General features: G+C 40.6%; 2 protein-coding genes across 4 annotated transcripts in view; one reads left to right on the plus strand and one right to left on the minus strand.

Moving 5' to 3' along the window:
• The window catches only part of CUNH4orf45 (chromosome unknown C4orf45 homolog), a 99505-nt gene that overhangs the window by 75076 nt on the left and 2936 nt on the right, over nt 1-21493 (plus strand). For 2 of the 3 annotated variants that reach the window (XM_053901167.1, XM_019441126.2), the window contains exon 4: nt 9220-9406. In XM_053901167.1, coding sequence (XP_053757142.1) covers nt 9220-9406 — 187 coding nt within the window. Of the gene's footprint in view, nt 1-9219; nt 9407-10126; nt 10296-21493 lie in introns of those variants that run through there. The other variant, XM_019441127.2, reaches the window with a different exon arrangement.
• Nucleotides 16609-21493, minus strand: part of FNIP2 (folliculin interacting protein 2) — a 95101-nt gene continuing 90216 nt past the window's right edge. Inside the window, 1 exon segment of the mRNA XM_053901168.1 lies at nt 16609-20393. Within this exon segment, the coding sequence (XP_053757143.1) occupies nt 20315-20393 (79 nt within the window). The 3' untranslated portion in view covers nt 16609-20314.

Below are 21493 nucleotides of genomic sequence, written 5' to 3' on the forward strand. Positions count from 1 at the left end.
TGTCCAGGCAGCTAGGAAAATTTTGGTCATTTCCCAAGTAACCAACAATTTTTAAGGAAAACTCAGACATGTGTTATTATAAAAATAATACATGTTCACGGCTTTTAAAATTCAAACAGCAAAAGAGAGAGTATGAATTTAAAATCAATTCCACCTCATTCCAAACCCTCCATCACGGACCGTCACAGACCCTCCCGCTGGAGGTAACTACAAAGCTATTTCTTTGTATCTTTATACAAGTGAACAAAATGGACCAAAAACACGTTCTAGGTCAGGAACTCTGCTAGACATTGGAAACACACAAAAGTAAGAAACAGTTCCTTCCTTTTACTTGCAGATTTACTGAGAGTGAGAGTCACCATGACGACACCAGCATAATAGGTATACCACGTAGTATGGGGAACAAAGTAGGTCATGACTGTGGCCCACTGTGGAAGGTCAGGCCTTGTAGAAGACGTAACACGAGCTACATTATGAAGGCGTGGGAAATAAAAAGGAGAACGTGGAAGTGGAGCTAGGAAAGGAACCTCAGCCACAAGGAATTGCATAAGCAAAGGCATGATGTGTTGAGGTGTGGCTAAAACGGGGTACTGGTTCAGGGGTGCGGTGGGAGGCAAGACTGGAAATGCAGGACAGGGGCCAGATTGTGTACCGTTTCAAATGCCATAACCAAAGATTTTGCGCTTAATTCTGGAGGCAACAAACTGTTGTTTTTATGTTTTCAAGTAAGAAAGTGATATAATCAAATCTGTGTGTTAGAAAGAATACCTGGCACATAATGAGCGTAGAAAACTGTTTGCTGAATGGATGGAGTGGAGAAAGGGGAGGCCGAAGGAAGGAAGACTGGTGATATTGTAATCATCGCAATGAAGGGAGCCGGAATTATAGAGGTGGGCATGGCGAGATGGTTTAGAGAAAGACTCAGTGGGACTTAGCAACCAATTAAATGTGGAGGAACGGAGGAGATGTAAAAGTCGAAGGCGATTCTGATGGTCTCTTTTGGGTGGCTGTGTATATGGTTATGTCATTGCTCAAAATAGGGAATATGGGAAGGAGAGGGTATTTGAGGGAGGAGCAGAGGTAGGGAGATGGGGAAATGAGGTGAGAGGCAATAAATGGCCAACACTTCATTGAATTTCTACCAGGGGTCAGATACTGTTTTAAGTGCTTTATAAACATTAACTCATGAAACTCTCATGAAGAGTAGTATTATAATATTACCCCCATTTTACAGATGAGATTGCATAAGCTTAGAATCCAACAACTGAGTTCACGTCCCAGCTCTACTGCTTTTTAACTGTTTGATCTTGGATAAACTGCTGAGTCAATCTAACCTCAGCTGTAAAAAGCAGAAAATTATATCTACCATATGGGATTCTTATGAAAATTAGAGGTAATACATATCAAGCAACTAGCATAGTTCCTGGAAGCTCATATATCTTAATGAATGCTAGAAATTATTACTAGTTATGAGATATCCTGGTACTATGATCAGTAAGAATCTTGGAATTTGTGTTTAAATTACAGAGGTGAAAGTAGAAATTTTTGACATCAGTATTTTGATGTGGGTTGGATCACTGGATGTAAATGCTGTTTCCTGGTTTGGAGATGGGTGGTAGCATACCAAGAGATGAGAATCAAGGATGGAATTCTGGGGGATACCAATGATAAAGAAGCGAAAAGAATAAGAGATTCTTCTAAAAGAATGTAGATGAAGTAATATAAGGAGAGGAGAGACATAAAGAGAAGAACTTTGGAAGCCCAAGTGGAAAAGAGGGAGGAGGGCAATGTCAACAACTGCAAAAGCTTCTGGGAAATCATACTAGAAAGTCTGAGAAGAGATGGTTTGATCTGGCAGATGGGAAGGAGGCTGCTGTTGGCTGAGGTAAGAATCATCACAATGAAGTAATGGCAACAGAAAGCAGAAGGCAGAATATGGAGGAGGTGCAAATGAAGAAGTGGAAACAGAAGACACAGACAATTTCTCCTTAAACAGTGAGCCTCCATGACACTTTAAAATAATTCTGTTTGGGAAGCACTTCAGGCATAGTGCATTAAGGACCTCCAAAAATATACTCTTCCAAAAAAAAATAAGAACACTGGGCAAAAATTGTCAAAATTACTTTTTTAAAAAACATTGGAAGCTAATAAACAAATACTTCCAATGATCCATGGAGTATTTATTTAAGAAAAAAATCACTGTGTCTCAGAAAGAACAATGATCTTTGGGTATTTTTAAAATTTTTTAACGTTTATTTTTTGAGACAGAGAGAGTGCGAGAGAGAGAGCAAGAGACAGAGCGTAAGTGGGGGAGGGGCAGAGAGAGAGGGAGACACAGCATCCCAAGCAGGCTCCAGGCTCTGAGCTGTCAGCACAGAGCCCTATGGGGGCTCGAACTTACAGGCCGCAAGATTATGACCTGAGCCCAAGTCAGACGCTTAACTGACTGAGACGCCCAGGTGCCCTGATCTTTGGGTATTTTAAATCTAAACTGCTCTATAGACAAACCAAGAAACGGACTCTTAACTATAGAGAACAAGCTGATGGTTACCAGAGGAAGGTGAGTGGGGGGATGGGTGAAATAGGTGATGGGGATTAAAGAGCATACTTATGATGAGCACTGAGTAATGTATAGAATTGTTGAATCACTATATTGTACACCTGAAAATAATATAAAACTGTATGTTAACTATACTTGAATTAAAATAAAAAACTTAATAAATTAAAAACAAAATAAATCTCTCTATTCCCATTCTCCCTTCTCAGCTCCATGGTGGCCTTGAAAAAACCAATAGCTTCACAACCATGGTAGCTATGAAAACTAGAAGCCTACCAGTCACTGGAGGGGAAACATGGGTTTGAAGCTCCTTGAAAAAAACTCATGCTCAGAGAAATGTCATATTTGATCCATCTTGAAAATCCCTGGAAAACCTCCATTCTCAGGGCTTGTCGTTATTTGACCTGACTGTGTGAAGCAGCTGTGTCTCATGGGCATTCATCAAAAACCATTAGCAGCAGCTGTTTGATACCACAGCTGCCTGAGGGGACAACACCAGTGGGGCAAACAAGGAGAGGGCTACAAATATTAAAGTGAAAAACTGAGAAGTGAGATGTTCATAGGGGATTTTGTTTTTTTTTAATTTTTTTTTTAACGTTTTTATTTATTTTTGAGACAGAGAGAGACAGAGCATGAACAGGGGAGGGTTACAGAGAGAGGGAGACACAGAATCTGAAACAGGCTCTAGGCTCTGAGCTGTCAGCACAGAGCCCGACGCGGGGCTCGAACTCACGGACTGTGAGATCATGACCTGAGCCGAAGTCGGACACTCAACCGACTGAGCCACCCAGGCGCCCCCATAGGGGATTTTGAAAAGCTCCAACATATGCCTAGAAATCTAGGAGGCTATGCACACGCACAGTGCTGTGCATGTGCTGAGGAAAAACCCAAGAAGGTCCTAATCTCTCACCTTTGGCTAATCTTGAAGCTCTATGCAAACAGGAAATGAAGGCTAAGGTGGAGTTGTCAGCTGCCTGCCAAAGCACTAAAGGCACGGTCTCTACACACACAACGGCCAGAAGACATATTGATTTGAGACATCTAAGGAAATTTCTATCCAATCAGTAGATGATCACCGAGCTAACTGGGCAGGAAATTCAGGAGGCACACATGACAAAATTTAGACAATTAGTCCAGGAAAATCACTTAAACAACAAACAGCAACAACAAGACCTAGGGAGGGGAAAGAAATCTCATGTGTAGAATTGGCATTATATTATTTGAAATGTGGATTTTTCAACAAAGAGGTAGGAGACAAACTTTGATGGTACAAAGTAGGGTGATAAAGGCTACAAGAGGGTATCCCAGAGTGGAGTGTTGAATCCCAAATGGGGTGAGGAGAACATGTACAAGGTGGGGATGGTGGTAGCAATGAGACATTGATTACTGACAGGAGGACTAAGCAAATAGGTAAATACATAAAGAGAATGGGAATCGGGTTTCCCACCATAGGAGAAGTGAGTTACAAATATGTAAAGGGAGAAAATGAGAATAAACCCTCTAATGCACCCTGTGTAATATTGTCTCAGAAGGTTGTGTGACAGTGATACCTCAACACTAAGAGGAATACCTAATACCCGGATCTTGGTTTCTAAATATCATTCTCCATTAAAGGAAACCAGAGTTTCTTCAAGAAATGGATTGTTCCAGAGCTGGGGAAGGGATAGATGAACCTGAAACATCTTTTTTTGCTAAAAAAGTAAGGAAGTGCTCAAAGAATGATGGGAGCAGTCATAAGGACACAGAAGCCAGATTGAAAGAGTTCTCTCTAGCCAAATCTGGGACAACCTGAGCATGAAAATGAATGTTATGAATGGATTATAACCCAATGAATAAAATAGGAAATGATGAGTCCAAACTGATGTTAATTAATTGGACATTTGACACGGGATAAGGTTTTTACATAACTTCAAAGCTTTTTCTCACAAAATACTAAAAACAAAAGAGAAAAGTAATTTTACAAAAGAGAAGCATGACAGATACCACCTGAACCAAGTGACCTTAGTGAATCTTGCTAATAATAGGATGTGATACCATTGCCATTTTGTGTTATTCCTGCCCCAAAATGCATAGCCTGAATCTAGTCAAGAGAAAACATAAGATAAACCCAAACTGAGGAACATCTACAAAATAACTGGCCTGTGTTCTTCCAAAGTATCAAGGCTGTGTGAAAGTCATAGGAATATCAGGAAAGGGTTCCAGATTTAAGACTAAAGAGATGAGAAAACTAAATGCAATGTGTGGTTCTTAAATGGATCCGTTTGCAAAACGGACGTTATTGGGAAACTTGAATGGTGTCTGAGGGTTGGGTAGTGGCAGTACAAACATGTTAATTTTCTGATTTCCTCTGATTTCTCCTGCAGTTTCACTGGGGAATAATAATGGACACACATCACCGCATAAGTTTAAGATGTAGAGCATGATAGTTAGATTCACATATACTTTGAAATGATCACCAAGCAGGTTTAGGTAAAATCCAGCATCTCATGTAGATGCAAAAAAGAGAAAAACAAATTTCCTTGTGATGAGAACTCCTAGAATTTACTCTCTTAATAACTTTCCTATACACCACACAGTAGTGTTAAGCTATAGTCATCACGGTGCACATTACCTCCCCAGTGCTGCTACATCTTGTGACTAGAAGGTTACACCTTTGGACTACTTTCTTCTAATCTCCCCTCCCCAAACCCCACTCATGCCTCTGCCTCCATGTCTGATTTTCTCTTTTTTTCCTATGAGTTTGGTAGTTTTTGTTTTTAGATTCCACATATAAGTGAGATCACATGTTGTCTTTCTCTGTCTGACTTATTTAATTTAGCATAATGCCTTCAAGGCCCACTCATGTTGTCACAAATGGTAGGATTTCCTCATTTTTTATGGCTGAAGCTTATTCCATTGTGTATGTATACCACAACTTCTTCATTCTTCCATCCACCGATGGACATTAAGGTTGTTTCCGTGTCTTGGCTATTGCAAGTAATGCTTCTATAAACATGGGACAGCAGTTATCTTTTTCAGTTAATGTTTTCATTTCCTTTGGATATCCTCCCAGACATAGAATAGCTGGGCCATATGGTAGTTCTATTTTTAATTTTTTGATGAACTTCCATACTCTTTTCCATAGTGGCTGTCCCAGTTGACGTTCCCACCAACAGAGCACAAGGATTCCCTTTTCTCCACATCCACACCAACATTTTTTGTCTATTGTCTTTTTGATGATGACCATTCAAACAGGTGTGAGGTGATATCTCATTGTGGTTTTAACTTGCATTTCCCTAATGATTAATAATGTTTAGCATCTTCTTATGTGCCTGTTAGCCATTTGTATATCTTTGGAAAAACTGTCTATTCAGGTCCTTTGCCCATTTTGGGGGGGGGGGGTGCATTATTTGTTGTTGTTCTTTGCTAGTGAGTTGTATGAATTACATATTGTGGATATTGACACATTAGCAGATATATGGTCTCAAATAAATTTTCCCATTCTGTAGGTTGTCTTTTTACTCTGTTGATTGTTTCCTTTGTTGTGCAGAAGCTTTTTAGTTTAGTGTGGTCCCACTTGTTTATTTTTGCTTTTATTGCTTGTGCTGATTTCCTTCTGACATTGACCGTTACACTGAAATTACGTAGAATGTCCTTATTTGTAGGAATTAACACACTCAAGTATTTGGGAATGATGGATATCATGTCAATTATGTACTTCTAAATTGCTCAGGAAAAAAAAAAAAGCTTTTTTACTGTGCTTCCACTTTTCTGCAAGCTTGAAATTATTTCAAAAAGAAATAAATCTGACCCTTAGGGGCCTACTTAATATAAGAACTAATAGTAAGACTGTTACACTAAGAATATTTGGTTTTATTTATTTTGGGGTCTCTGTGTTTGTATTGGCTGCTGTGGGTTTGTATACCATGGAATCATTGATGATGGCCTACCATTCATTCTCCAAACCCCTCTGGAGCCAAACCTTCTGCTCCTTGGCTTACCTCTTTTGACTTTTGTGGCTTGGTTGTTAAGTTCAATATAGTGCGTATAAATCTCCATAGTTGATGTGGCTATTGTTTTTATAAGCTCTTCAAAATCTTTGAATTACAACTTATTTTTAGCTTTCCATTGCTCCTGGGGATTCAAGATTCGGGGATGTACGATATTCTGAATTTGAAATAGAAGATTATAAAATATTTTAGCACTGAAATGAAGGCTGCTTGCATGCAAGGATTTTCCTTTTCTATTTGGTATAATTACTTCTAGAATACGTTATTTTTACTTAAAATTTTTCAAGATTTTATTTAAATTCCAGTTAGTTAACATAGAGTATAATACTAGTTTCAGGTTGTAATGTATTATTTTTAATGAAAATGTGGCACATTTGCATGAAGTAGTTCTCCTATGAATCATTAATCAAGCTAATAGAAACTACAAACAATACCTGTTCATACATTCTACCCACTAGCGACTGCTAGTCCTTTAAACTTTCTTGAAATGATTCCCAGCTATTAATCTTGTCTCTAAATAACAAAACGCAGACAAACCAGACTGTAGGGATCCGCTTCTGCGTGCCCGCTGGCGGCAAGAGAGAGAAGAGGCTGGCAGGCACTTGGAGGGGAGTGGGCAGGAAAGAACCTCTGCAGTAACTCAGCTCTGATCTTCTCCCCCCTTCCTCATTACTTCGTCCACCACAGACTAGTTGAGTGTCAACTATGAGTCATTCCAAGTAATGAGCACTGGGGGTCCAATGATGAACGAGAAACATGCTGGGCTCTGGAAGGAGCGCTGAGTTCAGAGGGAGAGAGAGGGCTGCATAGACATTTAGGTATATTCTAATAGTTTCTACAAAAAAGTCAAATACAATGCACTATCAAAGGAGAAAAATGGCTGCCTGACAGGAATAAGAAAAGTCTTTACAGAAAAGGTGATGTTTAAAGTCTTGGCTGCAGTTTGTCAGGAGAGGAGGAGGGAGGGAATTACAGGCAAAAGGAGAAACTGAAGCACAAGGCTGAAAGTCTGAAAGCGTGACTTCTTCAGAGTTCCCAGAGGAAAGGGTGCATGCACAATGCAGCACTGTGTGGGTGTCTGAGAGGAGGGATGGGCTGAGCACAGACCAGAAAGGCCCATGTGGGCAGACCATTTAAAAAAAGAAAACAGACAAAAAACAAAGAGCAACATCACACACCCCTGTGTGCTGTGCTAAAGAATTTGGACTTTATCCTGAAGGCTATGGGGGGTCAGTGGAGGGTTGCTGGAGAATGACATGGTCAGCTCCCTCTCTGTGCAGGGATCTGTGATTCTAGGGAGTGGAAGGGAGTGTCTGGCCCCTCCCCCCAACCCCTGCACTGGGACAATTGCTGGCTCTCTCCCTGCAGTTAGCTCCCTGCTCGAAGGATACCTCCCACTCTTCAGCCCACCCCCACAAAAACAGCATGCCTGGCATTTTCTATTCCTTATCTGGCTTTTGTCTTCATGATACTTCCTAAATATCTGACTTGCCTGTTTGTTGTCTGCCTCCCATACTGGCATATAAGCTCTATAATAATAACAGACACTTTGTTCTATTATTGCGGTCTCCCCAGCACCTCGTTCTGGTGCCGGGCATAGTAAATGCACCTATGTTCTTGAAAGAGTGAAGGGTAATACAAACCTGCCATTGATCTTGGTCCAAAGAACTTGGGAACCCATAAACCTCAGATTCTAGGAAAGGAAATTTGCTGTGGCCAGGAGGTTCTGAGTCCCCAGGCAGAGGAATGGTGGGGTAAGGGGCTCCAAGAGGCTCTCCAGAACAACAGGCTTCCAAATGAGATGGTAAATCCCATCCTGGGATCCTTTTTGCTTTTTCTCCAGAGGTGGCCTTTTTTTTTTTTTTTTTTCCCCAATGTTTATTTTTTATTTTTGTGAGGCAGGGGGAGGGGCAGAGAGAGAGGGAGACACAGAATCAGAAGCAGGTTCTAGGCTCTGAGCTGTCAGCACAGAGCCCAATGCAGGGCTTGAACTCACAGACTGTGAGATCATGACTTGAGCCAAAGTTGGATGCTTAACTGACTGAGCCATCCAGGCACCTCAGAGCTGGCCCTTTATAATGGGAAGGCAGGACTTAGATAGGATTCTAATTTAGGGATGTTGGAACCTAGACCAGGATTTCAATGGGGAAAGAGAATGAAGCATAGATCTTTCCTCTAACAATACTGTCCAATGTCAGGCTCTGGAATCATGAAGTTAGGTTTTTTTCTGAATTCCCCTGAGATCTCAAGATAGAGAGACCATGTCCTGCAGAACTCATAGGTCTCATGAGGTCTCAGCTTGAACATGCCTCCCTGAGCATCCTGTATGTACGGCTCTGAAGGACACGAGGAGCAGTCATGATACAGGGGTGAATTCATGAACAAGGTTCCTAGATAGGTATCTATCCTGGGAGGTGGTTTCCTGAGCCTCCAGCAGCTGGCTGGAGTGGCCTAGGCAGTGGCCTAGGCAGAGTCCAGAAACTTCTCAGAACACTGGTTGATGGCTCAGGTCCTTAGCTTTGTCAAGCCACATGGCTAGAAATCCTCTCGAATCACAAGAGAAACAGACAAATCTTGAATCATAAGACAGACAAATCTCAATTCTCTGGAAACTAATGACCTTGTTTCTAGATCTTTCCAATTTGAGAACCAACCAATTTGTTCCTGTTTCAGGCAACCAAAACCTTATATTATGGATATGCAAGGAAGATTCAGTCGTGGTTCTATTGCCTGGCATATGGGTGATTATGAGAACACCGATCAAAGAAATTCCAAAGCGGCTGTCCTTGTCAGGCAGAGCACGGCAGAATTGCCAAGAGCTTCCAAACAACCGAAGCTGCCAAAGCGACCAAGAGAGGAGGTACGATCATTTGCTTTCCTGAATCATCATAGAAAACATCAAATTATTTCCACATGAATTAGAGAATGCTATTTAATAGTAATACTGATAAACAATCAGTTTTGTGGTTCCTTTTAACCCGTGAGAACATTTTGAAATTTATATGGGATTTCCACAGTAATGCCCATACTGTGGGTAGCTGGGTATTATTCCCATTTTATAGCTAAATAAAACAAGATATTGTAGATTTCAATCCTTACAAGTGCTTATTTAACATACGGGTGAACCTGGAGAAAATAGCCTTCTCCTTGGTTTGCAAAAGCTGAGAAAGCTCTCAGCGTATGAAATGGAGGTAAATCTGTAAGTCCTGTCAAGACTGTTGTAGACTGTTTTGTGATACTTCCTAAAAGAGTATATCAGTTCAAATTCAAGTTTTTCCCATTATTATCTAGGAAACCTTGAGCAGGTTGCATAGTTTCTCTATATGGGTTTTTTTGTAAGTGAAGTGGGGAATTAGTATTTGTACAGAATATTTGATAAGATTGCTCGTAAGAATTAAGTAAAGAATGTGTAAGTATATACAAATGAATAATTATTTCCTAGGGTCCTTTTGCATAATTCCACAGCACAATGCATTTTATAGTAATCCAGTATTTCCATATTGAGTCTCATTTCCACAAAAGAAAAGAAATGGGATAGCTCTCATTAATCCAAAGATTCCTATTTCCTACATGAAGACAGACAGTCTCCTTGCTCCATCGAAGAATCTTGCCAACTCCCTAAGACGACTGCTTGCCCTCCGTCACCAGAGATCTGATTCATTAGCAATTAATTACATCTATTTGAAACATTCTGTGAAGGAGCCATGGAAGTCCTCCTTGGTAGATCCTGACCCCAGGGGCACTTTGTATTAAAAAAGGGAGCAGTTCAGCTGCTAACATTCCTCGGTGGTCTGATTTTTGGGCTGGTTCCAAATGAAATGATTTATTGTAGTGTGTGTGGATGAAGGTTGGGTTAGTTACCTTCCGTCACTGAACTAATTTTGTGTAGGATTAGAGCAATCATGGATTAAACAATCCCAAATGTCTCCTTCTATCATTCACTAAATCCAATGGAGAGTTGCGCATTAAAACAAACAAAAAAAAAAACGTGTTAAGACTTTTTATTTTGAAATGATTTCAAATTTACAGAAGAGTTGCAGGAATAGTACAAAGTGAACTCTGATATTCTTTATCGAGAACAGTCACTTGTTTATTTGCTTTAATGCTTTCTAAATGTGTGTGTGTGTGTGTGTGTACATTTGTTTTTCCAAATCATGTGAGGTTAAGTTGCAGACATGATTCTTCCTTACCCCTAAACATTTCAGGGTATATTCCTAAGAACAAAGGTGGTCTCTCATATAACCACGGTACAATTCTAAGATTTAGGGAGTTTAACATTGATACAATGTAATTATCTATAATTCATAATCAAATTTTATTAATTGAGCCAATAATGTCTTTTGTAGTTTCTCCTCATCCAGGATCCAATCTAGAATTACATATTGCATTTAGTCCCCATGTCTCCTTCAATTTAGAACAGTTCCTCAGTCTTGGTCTTTTATAGCACTGACATTTTTGAAGAGTCTAGACCAGTTCTATAGAATATCTCTTAACTTAGGTTTATCTGACGGTTTCTCATGAATAGATTCTGGTTATGTGTTTTGGGCAGGAATCTCAGCTAGGTGACATCATGTCATTCTCAGTGCTTCACATCAAAGAGGCACCTGACGAGAGTTTAACTCATTGTTAGTAAGGTTAATTCATCACTTGGACACATCTTTTCCCTTCCAGAGATAAACAAAATACTATATCACCCCAAATAATCTTTCTTTTTATAAACCAGTCTTTCTTCTAAATTTCTAGATATACATTAGAAACTTGTTCCCTATGTCCAGTTTTTGGACCATCTCATAGGATTCTTGTGGATGATACTTCAACAAGTACTCAAGCCTGCCCCTCCCCCCCCCCCCCCAACGTAAATCCTCTTCAGTGAAAATGACTTAAAGCAACTGTTCTTATATATTCAAAAGCCAATAATGAATATAACATGTGTCAAGCCTCTAACATAATGCTTTACACCAGCCACCAATGAGTGGTTACCACTGCTACACTTACCTGGGATGCCAGCACATTTTCCATTTTATGCTGCAAGAATCAAAACCATGTACTGAAAACAGCCTCAATGAAATAAATGTCAATGGTACTGGGGGGCTTTGAGGGAAATCCCTTTTCTCATGAAGATAGATGGTTGAAAATGGGATATTTTATATTCACATTCTTGAGTTTGGATCTTTATTTATAAATCTACATTTGGAGCTTAATTACAATGTTTCTAAAAGTACAATTTATGATATTTAACATTATGTATCATTCTTTATACATTTATCCAAAACAAAATGCTCTTTAAAAATGCTCTTACATAGTGGGCAAATTTCTACACTGTTTCTTCTACTGTATTTCCCCCCCCCCTTTTTTTTTTTTTTTAAATTTAAAGTTCAATCTTCTAGTTTATGTTATTTTCCCTTCTTGATTTTTGGTTAACTTTTTTTTCACATAATAGCCACTTAAGTGTTGTCAATTTTACGTGTATATTACATGCACTTTTAGCACCATCCATTTCTATTTCATTTCTTTGCTTGCAAATGTTCTCATTACCCCCTTTCATTCCAATACATGGACATAATCTCAGTGATTGGTAAATTCTTTCCCTCATCTGTTCACTCACGTTGAATCCAAAGTCAATAATTCTCAAATTTTAATGTGCGTAGCAATCACTTAGGGACCGAATAAAGACACAGATTCTGATTCAGCCGGGCTGGGACAGGGCTTGGGGTCTGCATTTCTATGAACTTCTAGGCAATGCAGCTGTTGCTAGTCTGGGACCTTGAGCAGCAAGGTTTGAATTGCAGTTTGAGCTAGGAACTGGAGGGGCTTGGACCACAGGGGAAAGGGAGACAAGAAAGGACAGGCGGGGCAAAGGCAATGTTCGTGTAGTGCCTTTGGGGAAGTGCATGTGGTTCAAGATGGCTGGATAATAAATAGCACGCAGAGGGTATCTCGTGAAGTGGCTGGGGAAGAGGAACCAGCTGCGTTGTTTGAGTGCATGGTGCTAACAAGCTTGGATTTTGCTGGGCTTTCAAACAGAAGTAACAGTATTAAACTTTCATTTTTGGAGGGATTTAGACATCAGCCAGGAAGACTGATTACAACTGTTTGATATGGCAGAAAGAGGAGTTCCGAGGCATTTTGGGAAGTCAGTTGAGAAATGAAGAGGGATTGAAAGAAGGCAAAGAGAAAGGAGAAGAGGTGATGCGTCTAAGACACAAAGAAAGTAGCAGATTCAACAGTTCTCCCCATGGGAAGAGAAGGAGGCCAAAGAACATCGCAGAATTCATGAGGGGTGGGGGCAGGGTAGGGGGCAACATGCAGAGAATGAGTAGTTTGCAAAGAAGCCAGTGCCCTGTAAAACACTTAGTTGCCAACGGAAAAAGAAATTTGGGATAAAGAGGGGGCAGGAAGACCCAGAACAAAAATTTAACAAGGGAGAAACCATTTTTGTTTGCACTTTGACTACAGTCTGTAGATTGAGAACGTGCAGGTGAGAAAGGGGGACAGATGATAAATGCTGACTGAAGGTACTAAGAAAGCTGAGCGAGATGCATGGCTCTAGGAATTAACACAGCACTGCAGGGGTTAATCCTTACAGGGAGGGGGCGTTTTTGCTCCCACTGTGAAGGAAGTGCTACCTCCTTCCTTGCCATCTCAGAGGGCTTTTTCTTTTCTTTTTTTGTTTATTTATTTATTTTGAGAGAGACAGAGACAGTGCAAGTGGGGGAGGGGCACAGAGAGAGAATCCCAAGCAGGCTCCACTCTGTCAGCACAGAGCCGGACGCAGGGCTTGAACCCACAGAGAAGCCGTGAGATCACCACCTGAGCCAAAACCAAGAGTCGGACCCTTATTAATCGCCTGAGCCACCCAGGTGCCCCTCAGAGGCTTATTTCTAACACACTTTCCCTATCCTCCCACATCTCCCTTGCTGCATATACCCAAAGACTATATAGCACTTGTGTCTCAGCTTTTACAGGATAACTGCTGCCTGTACTGTTTACTGTGTTAAAGATCTTTGCTTCAAAGCCTGCTTCTTATAATCTGGCATGACAATATTCTGACCACCCAACTGCTTTTGGGGGGGGGGGGTCATAATATATATCATCCTACTTATATCTGAAGTACCTGTATCAGCCAAGGTTCTTCTGAGACATAGAACCACAAAGATGGACAGACAGACTGATTGATTTTAAGGAATTAGGAATTGGCTCACAGGATTGTGGAGGCTGGCAGATCCAAAATGGGCAGGGTAGGCCAACAAGGCTGGAGACCAGGCAAGAGTGACGTTGCAGCTCAGGTCCAAAGGCAGTCTGGAGGCAGAATTTCCTCTTCATTGGGGACTTCAATCTCTTAAATCCTTCAACTGACTGGATGACGCCCACCCACGTGATGGTGGGTAATCTGCTTTACTGCAAATCTATTCATTTAAAAGTTAATCTCTTCAGAGCGCTAGCCTCAGCCCCTCCCCCCACTCCACCCCCAGCTCTGGCCCAAGGCAGGAGAACTGGGGCTGGGGCGTGGGATGCAGTCTGTGGTAGGGGAGCTTTGGGATGAGAGCAGTCTGCATGCTCGAAGCCCCCTTCTGTGAGAGGAGCTTCAGTACTGGCCACCAGGCAGGGCCTGGCTGGGGCGGGGAGCGAACTACAGCAGGAGCGGGAACCTCTGTGACTGTGCTTGGGTCTCTGTCCGACCCACCTCCCCTCCTGTCTCGCCTGAGACCCTCCCCCTTTCCCTGGCTTTACCTGGCGGGCGTATATTTCTTTCCTCATTGGTTCTCCCCAAAGCCTGTAGTTAGCTGTGAGGACTGAGACTAGCACAACGTGCCCCAACCTAATGGGCTCTTCAGGTCTGTCCCCTCTGTGGGGAAAGAACCCTGCTCGCACAGCAGCCCAGCCAGGTGTGCTGCCCTGTAGTTGTTAGTATCCATCTGGATCCTCAGGATCCTAGAGCAGGTTGAACCTATTATCACCCTCATTTCACAGCTGTGATCATCGAGGCCAGAGAGGTTGAGAAACTTGTCCAGTGTCACATAGCTAGTAGGCAGCCGAGTCAGGATCTGAACCCAGACAGCCAACCTTCACCCTGTCCAAAGACACCACCTGCATCTGGAGCACGGGCCATGCTAACTGAAGGAGTCTACAAGAAGGAAGCTGTAAGAAGACAATGTGGACCTTGGAAGGGAGAAGGGTTGCTGATCAGACACACGGGTCTGCAGGTGCGAAGCCTGTAACCGAGGGTTTTGCTAGAGGCAGATGACGTCTGCGGCCTCGTCCCTGCCCCACCCTGCCTCGCTCTGGGCTCTGTGACTCACTTGTTAGCAGGACTCTTGTTACTTTCCTGATTGGTAGCTCCAAGGCCCTCTGCGGAAATGCCCTGCGGGAAGTCAGCCCTCAAGTAGCAAACATTTAGGGAGAAACAGCAATTTTGTCAGTCACCTCCCTGAACCTTCATCTCCTTGCTGAAAACCAGGTCCTACCTAATACCACCCAAAGTGGGACATGTTTTAAGCAACCTCCCCCTCCCACCCCCTCTGGAGGCATTCCCCTCTGCCTCCCAACCTGGTTTCCAGATTCTCAGGTAGCTGGCACGGCCTGATCCCTGATCGATAGGTTATTATAGGTGCTCAGTCTGTAATGCAGAACCGCCCCCCCAACCTGCCCCTTTGGCCACCAGGAAGATCTCTCTTGGACTGCTTTTTCCACTTTGACCAGCACCTAGCACTGAAATATTTGTTGAATGGATGAGTGAATTGATAAGGATTAAAGAATATATCAACCAAGCTTAGAAAATAAATCTCAATCTCATCTAAAAAGTTACCTTCACAGAAACTTCCACACTGGTGTTGGACCCTAATATCTGGATATCATGGCCTAACCCAAGCCTACACATAAAATTAACTGTCACAGTACCCATCTCATCCAGGTGTGGGGATTTTCTATAACGCACCTGACAGAACAGTCTAGGCACCAGGGAACTGAGAAGCAAGGCGGCATGTATGTATGTATGTGCTTAAGTTCTTTACCAATGGCATGATTTTAAAGTTGCTTGAGGGAGTAGGGAAACACTTTTGAAATTTTCATTTAATCAATAAGGGAGTTTGAGATACCTAATGTTAGTTCTCCCTATGGTCTTTAAGATGACATGATTCAGTATGATATTATGTATGTTACAAAAATTATACATAAAAGCATTTTCTTTTTCTGAGACTATATATATATATATATATATATATATATATATATATATATATATACGAATGACCTCATCTTTTACATAGCAAATATTATATAATGCCCTTTACTTTCCTAAAATAAATCATATAGAATATAACCTACTTCCACACATAATTTATAACACACCAATATAATGCCCTAGATGTACTATTTAAAAAGTAACCTATTAAAATATATTTTAATACATAGACATTGAAACACTAGATTAGAACAGGAAATGTAACGGAGCAGGCAGATCTTACATCTATATGCTGTCTGCAGGAATGCTACAATTACAAAGGAAGACGGATGCAGATGTACAAATGACTCAAATTCATAAATACAGTAGCGGTTGGTAAGGTTGTTTTCCAAATTTATGTTAATTCTTGTAAAAATTCTGAATCTTACAAAGTAAAGTCTTCCCTCGACTTACACAACAGTGGCATTCCTGGAAAATTCAGCATATATTAAAATCATGTGAGAAACACATTGTGCTTTTATGTAAAGCAGAATTAAATTCTTAGCCTAGATAATTATAAACAGGTTTTTCACCCACAGGACTGTCCGGCAGAACATTTATAAAAGTCATGCAGGAGGTGGGACAATCTCTCATTCCGTGGGGTGTCCCGTACATTACATGACCTTTCTCTTACCATCCTCGGCCCCCATGCACTATGTGCCAGTAACTGTCACCCACCATTATGCTAACCAAAAATGTCCCTACATTTCCCAAACACCCCTGTTGAAAATCACTGACATATATTATCAACTTGTTTCAGCATGAACTAATGGAAATGAGACCTCTAGGTTTTTAAGTTCTGAGATTAAACGTAACAAACCACATGCAGTACCAGGAAAATGTTCAAGATAAATTCAAAAGGTTTATTGCACCAAATGCCACAGAAAAATGGATCAAAATAATACATGAACAAGTTTTAAGAAAAAATTTCTATACATTGACACTGATATCTATTTACCTGATCAAAAATATAAAGACCTATCAATTTGTCTTACCGGAGCTTCAATAATAACAAATCCCAGAATTTTCTCCTTTTTTAAACACCACTTAAATGTAAGCATATTGCAACCTTGCTCCCAAGATATATAGTCACCAAACTTCTGACATTTAAAAATTAACACTCAGATGGGGGCTGCTTGATTTAGGCAAATATTATATTAAAATATCCCCTCCCCCACAGCACAATAAAAAAACAAATGGTTCACATTTATCAAGAGAAGCTGAAGACTTTTTCAATTTAATGGTGAAAGTATGCATGAACAAAATACTTTCAAAAGTACATATTAGTGGGAAAATCCAGACATTTAAAAGAATTTTAGGGCCGCTTTATATTCTTTATTTTTATGTACAACCAACTCTAGTGAAGAACCTAAAAAGCTACAGACTAAATTTTTATAAAATCTCAGGACCTAATTATAAGAGCCTAAACGACAGTTTAGTGTCACTTAGCAAGCAGGGACTTTCCTCCCTCCAAAAAAGTTACTTTTGAAAAATATGGTTAAGTTTAAAAAGTTGCGATGTGTAAACGGCAGTTCCATGGGATGTGAAAAGATTATAGTTACTTTTATTAAAAAACAGCACACTTCAGAAAAATGGATTGAAGCCTGTACAAAAAGCTATTTAACACTGATAAAAATAAAATACTTTGGAATTATGCACAAGTATGGAAGCTACATTTTAAATTTTCATTGTCATGTTTAAACGTACACAATTATCTTTACATTCATATCACTCGTCGATCTATTAAAAATAAAACTGCAACATGCTAGAAAGAGGTCCATCACAGTAACATTTACACACTTCTGCTCTGTCATGCCTCACTAGCTTGCTTAAAAAAGCAAGATGCTACAAAAGTTACACTCAACAGGTAAGACTTAAAAGTTGAAGAAACCCTAAAGGTGGAATCCTGTCAACTGAGGTAGTTTTCTTTTCTTTTTTTTTTTCTTTTTTTTTGTTTTTTAATTTTAATTTTTTCTTGAAGTGGGCATTGGGAGAGGGTGGGATCCCTTTCTTGCCTCTTGGGCTAAGACAGAATGAAGCCACTGGGTGGTGTGAGTGGGTGTATCTCAACACAATTCCATGAGAGTTTTTTCTTTTCCACTTTTGGGAAGAGGCTGAATTTAAGACAAAGAAAACTTGAATGTTATTTAGAGGAGGATTATAAAAGAGCAGCAACATTCTTGGTCTGTTTTTGTAGGCAATAGATGTGAGGATTAGGTTCTGACTGGAATCCTGAGTGTCACTGAGACAACCCCCACATGTGACCCACCTGTAGTTTCCAACAGACATTTTCCAAGAGAGAGTTTTAGAACAGTAGATTAAGAGGCAAATTAAATTTTCTCAGGCTTTGAGACAACTGGGCTAAATTTTTATGTATGGAGTTTAGAATCAGCCATTTAAAGCCCAATTTCCCCCTATGTGGGTCTAATTTTCAACATGCCACTACGTACACATTTGGAATGAAACTGGTTCTGTATCTAGTTATTTTCTATGAAACCGTGGAAGGTGGTGGATGAGGGAAAGTGCTCAAAACGTGTAAACAAGGAAAAGGGAAATAGAGATGAGGGGAATACTCTAAACTGGTGCAGATGGAAATGATACAATGTCAGCTATTATAATTTATTCACACATAACGAGAAACAAATGATGAGTGAGCTGAGCCACAGGTGAGGTTCATTCTCTGGGTAACATAACAACAAGCAGTGACATCATGGATAGAGACTTTAGAACACCAAACTCAGATGTTAGACGAAAGGGATAAGAAAAACATAAAAAGGCTGGAAAACTTCAATCTTACGAAAGAAAGATATAAAATAAAAATTAAAGATCTTATTAAGAGCCTTAATGCACCCACCTACATTTCACATCATAAAAAAGAGAGAGAGAAGAAAAGGTAGCAGTTCTGACCTATTCCTAAAGAATTATTACACCCATTTTTCTCCATTGGTACTTGCATAATGAACTTGCATTTGTAAAAGAAGAAACACATTTATGTCACTTGGTGTTCAGAATCGGGACTGTATCAAATAAAAAATCTGAAGTCATTCTAAGCCCTAGAAGGAAAGTTACTTCATAATCTTGGGTACAAATGGATGCATGAAAAAGGCTGGAATTAATTTATAAAATAGTGTTAAGGAAATGAGAGCCTGGTTATAATCAACTGTATTCAAGATCTGCAAGGTGCTGACAATCTTCTGATTGGCTAGATTAGCACCGGTCTTTTAACAATCAATATTTTTAAACTCTCTTCCTTTACCTTGGATGTTGGGACACACTCTGACATGGTCAGAGTTCATGACCAGTACACTAAGTAAAGTTCCTTTTACATTAACAAAAAATTAAAGGTGTTTTTTTTTTTAAAGTGAACTATGCTAATAAACAATCCTTCATTGTGGCAGATTTTATAATGGGTAAATTAGTTTCTGGAGAGGTGTTTTGAAAAGGGCTTAGGCATTAGAAGGCACAGAGATGATAATGTAAAAATTTAGATCATTTATGGATTGTTTATAAATGTACAAACTAATTACTTTCATTAGTCATCCTGAACTGTTGCAGGTTTCATTTCCCACCAGGCCAGCTGTGCCTTTTAAAGTAGAAATAGTCATTTGTATTAACTATTTAGGAAGAAAGTGGCTTCGGCTGGAAGAATTTAGCAACAGAAACACTCTTGAGCTCATAGAAATAACTTTGGTAAATGGCCTCTCTTAAAAAGGCCGCTGAAAGCTCTAAAGTATGAGGATAAAATATATGGTATCAGACTGTGCACTCTGCAGCTATGAACTACATCTTGATGAGATTAAGATGCTACATTGATTCCTGGGTTTATTGCACCAACAATCCATCTCTAACCTACCTGTGGCTGCATCTGCAACAAGGTAAACTCCAAGAAGATGTGAAAACAGTGGGTCCCTAAAGCACTCTCTTCCCAACGGTCGATCCTCTTTCCTGTTTGGCGTCAGGCGGTAACTCCTATGGCCACCAGACGGGAAGACGGCACAATGCGGCTTGCTTTCTTTCACCTTTTGTCAAAAGCAAACCCTGCCCTGGAATCCAGACACCTTGTTCTGACTGTCTTAGGATAGCAAGTTACACTTTCTCCCGTTTGGAGAGCTCACGCCTAAACTCTGAAACATTCTCCTACTGGAATGGTACGTACACTGGTTACCCCTGCTCCAAAGTCGCTTGTCGTTATTCTGCCCAAACACACAGGCGCTCTGGACCGACAGCTTAGTGTTTAGTGTAGTGTTTATGTCTTCTCCTACCAAAAAAGTCACTCTCTCTGTTGATTCATGGGTAACAAAAGGCCAAAAGTATTCGTGAAAAACACAAATGCCATTATGTCAAGTAAACCTAAGTCGTCCAACGAGGCATCCACTTGAAGCAACGAAACGAAACGAAACGAAACGAAACAAAACAAAAGCAGTGGAATGACGGTTTCTGTTTGCTCTTCTCATGCTTTTGACGTCACAGAGAGCTTTCTCCTTTCGCCTTCGGTTGAGAATCTGATTTTTTTTTTTCTTCCAAGGAAGAACTGTCCTGAGCTTTAGCTTATAAGAGTATCTGAGCGACGTAAGGAGAATGAGTACTGGCAATAGCAGTCAACAGAGGCAGGTCGTTTGATTCAATCCTGAATATTGAAAAAAAGAAAAGAATATTAAAGTAGCATGATTTTACAGTAAAGTATTATTGCTAGGTACCAAGTTTGCCAGATCATTGCTTAAAACTAACGATAAAGTAAGAGATGGAAAGACAATAAGCTTGGTCTTTTATTGTGATCTCCCAGTGGATGTCGCCCAAGGAGGCAGAGGAAGATGCTGGTGTGCTATGCCTAAGTGTGGACACAAGGCTGTTCTTCCCAAGGCAGAGGTCACTCAATCTTAAGCCCATAACTTTTCTATAGTCCCCGACAATTAATGTTTTCTCCAGTGGCTCATCATTCTTCTAGCCAACACTGCTGAGCGCATACTGAGATTCTGCACCTGGGCTCAAATCAGTCTTAGGATAATGATGAAGGTGGGAGCTTTTTCAAAACACTTGAGGATTTGTTCAACAGGTTACACGATTTAGATCCTCACTAGGCATCTGAGCCACAGCATTCTGACAGCAAAGTGACACTAACAGATACTGAATCAAGAGACATCACAGCATCAAATGGACGTGGCTTCGGCTGCCTCTCTTACAGCAGAAGCGGCTACAGCGTGGTCACTGGCTAAATGCTGCCAAATGTCCTGAAAAAAATTAGGACTGCTTCAGTCCGTGGAATATGTCCTATTTTTTCCCCTTGAATTCCAAAAATGAAAAATTAAAAATAAAATTTAAAAAGGTAGCTGCCATTACTTCATGGAATGTTCTATGCTTTCTCCAGTAACGCTCCCTACAGATCTCCTTTCAGGCTACATAAGAAGTTCCTCAGTACCTTTTGTGCTGCTGGCTCTGACTAGGAGGGGAAGGGGCTAGAGAGGCTGCATGTGACCCCCACTAATCATGCACTAGGAGGACCTAGCGATGAGAGGGGTAAATAAATCCTTCTGGTCTTTCTAATAGTGTCCATGGACACCTGCCAGCCAGGGAAAGATCCTAAAAATACAAGTCACACATCTGGCAGTGGGGAGCCTAGTGAGCAGGACCAAAGTGTGAAGCCGGTAAAGAGAGCTAAACAAAAACTAGGAACAATAACAACAACAACAACAAAGAGATATGTTGCAAGTTAACTGCAAAAGCAAACGC

The sequence above is a fragment of the Panthera pardus genome, unplaced genomic scaffold, assembly GCF_024362965.1.
Source record: "Panthera pardus isolate Hobbes unplaced genomic scaffold, ASM2436296v1 HiC_scaffold_13, whole genome shotgun sequence".
NCBI lineage: Eukaryota > Metazoa > Chordata > Mammalia > Carnivora > Felidae > Panthera > Panthera pardus.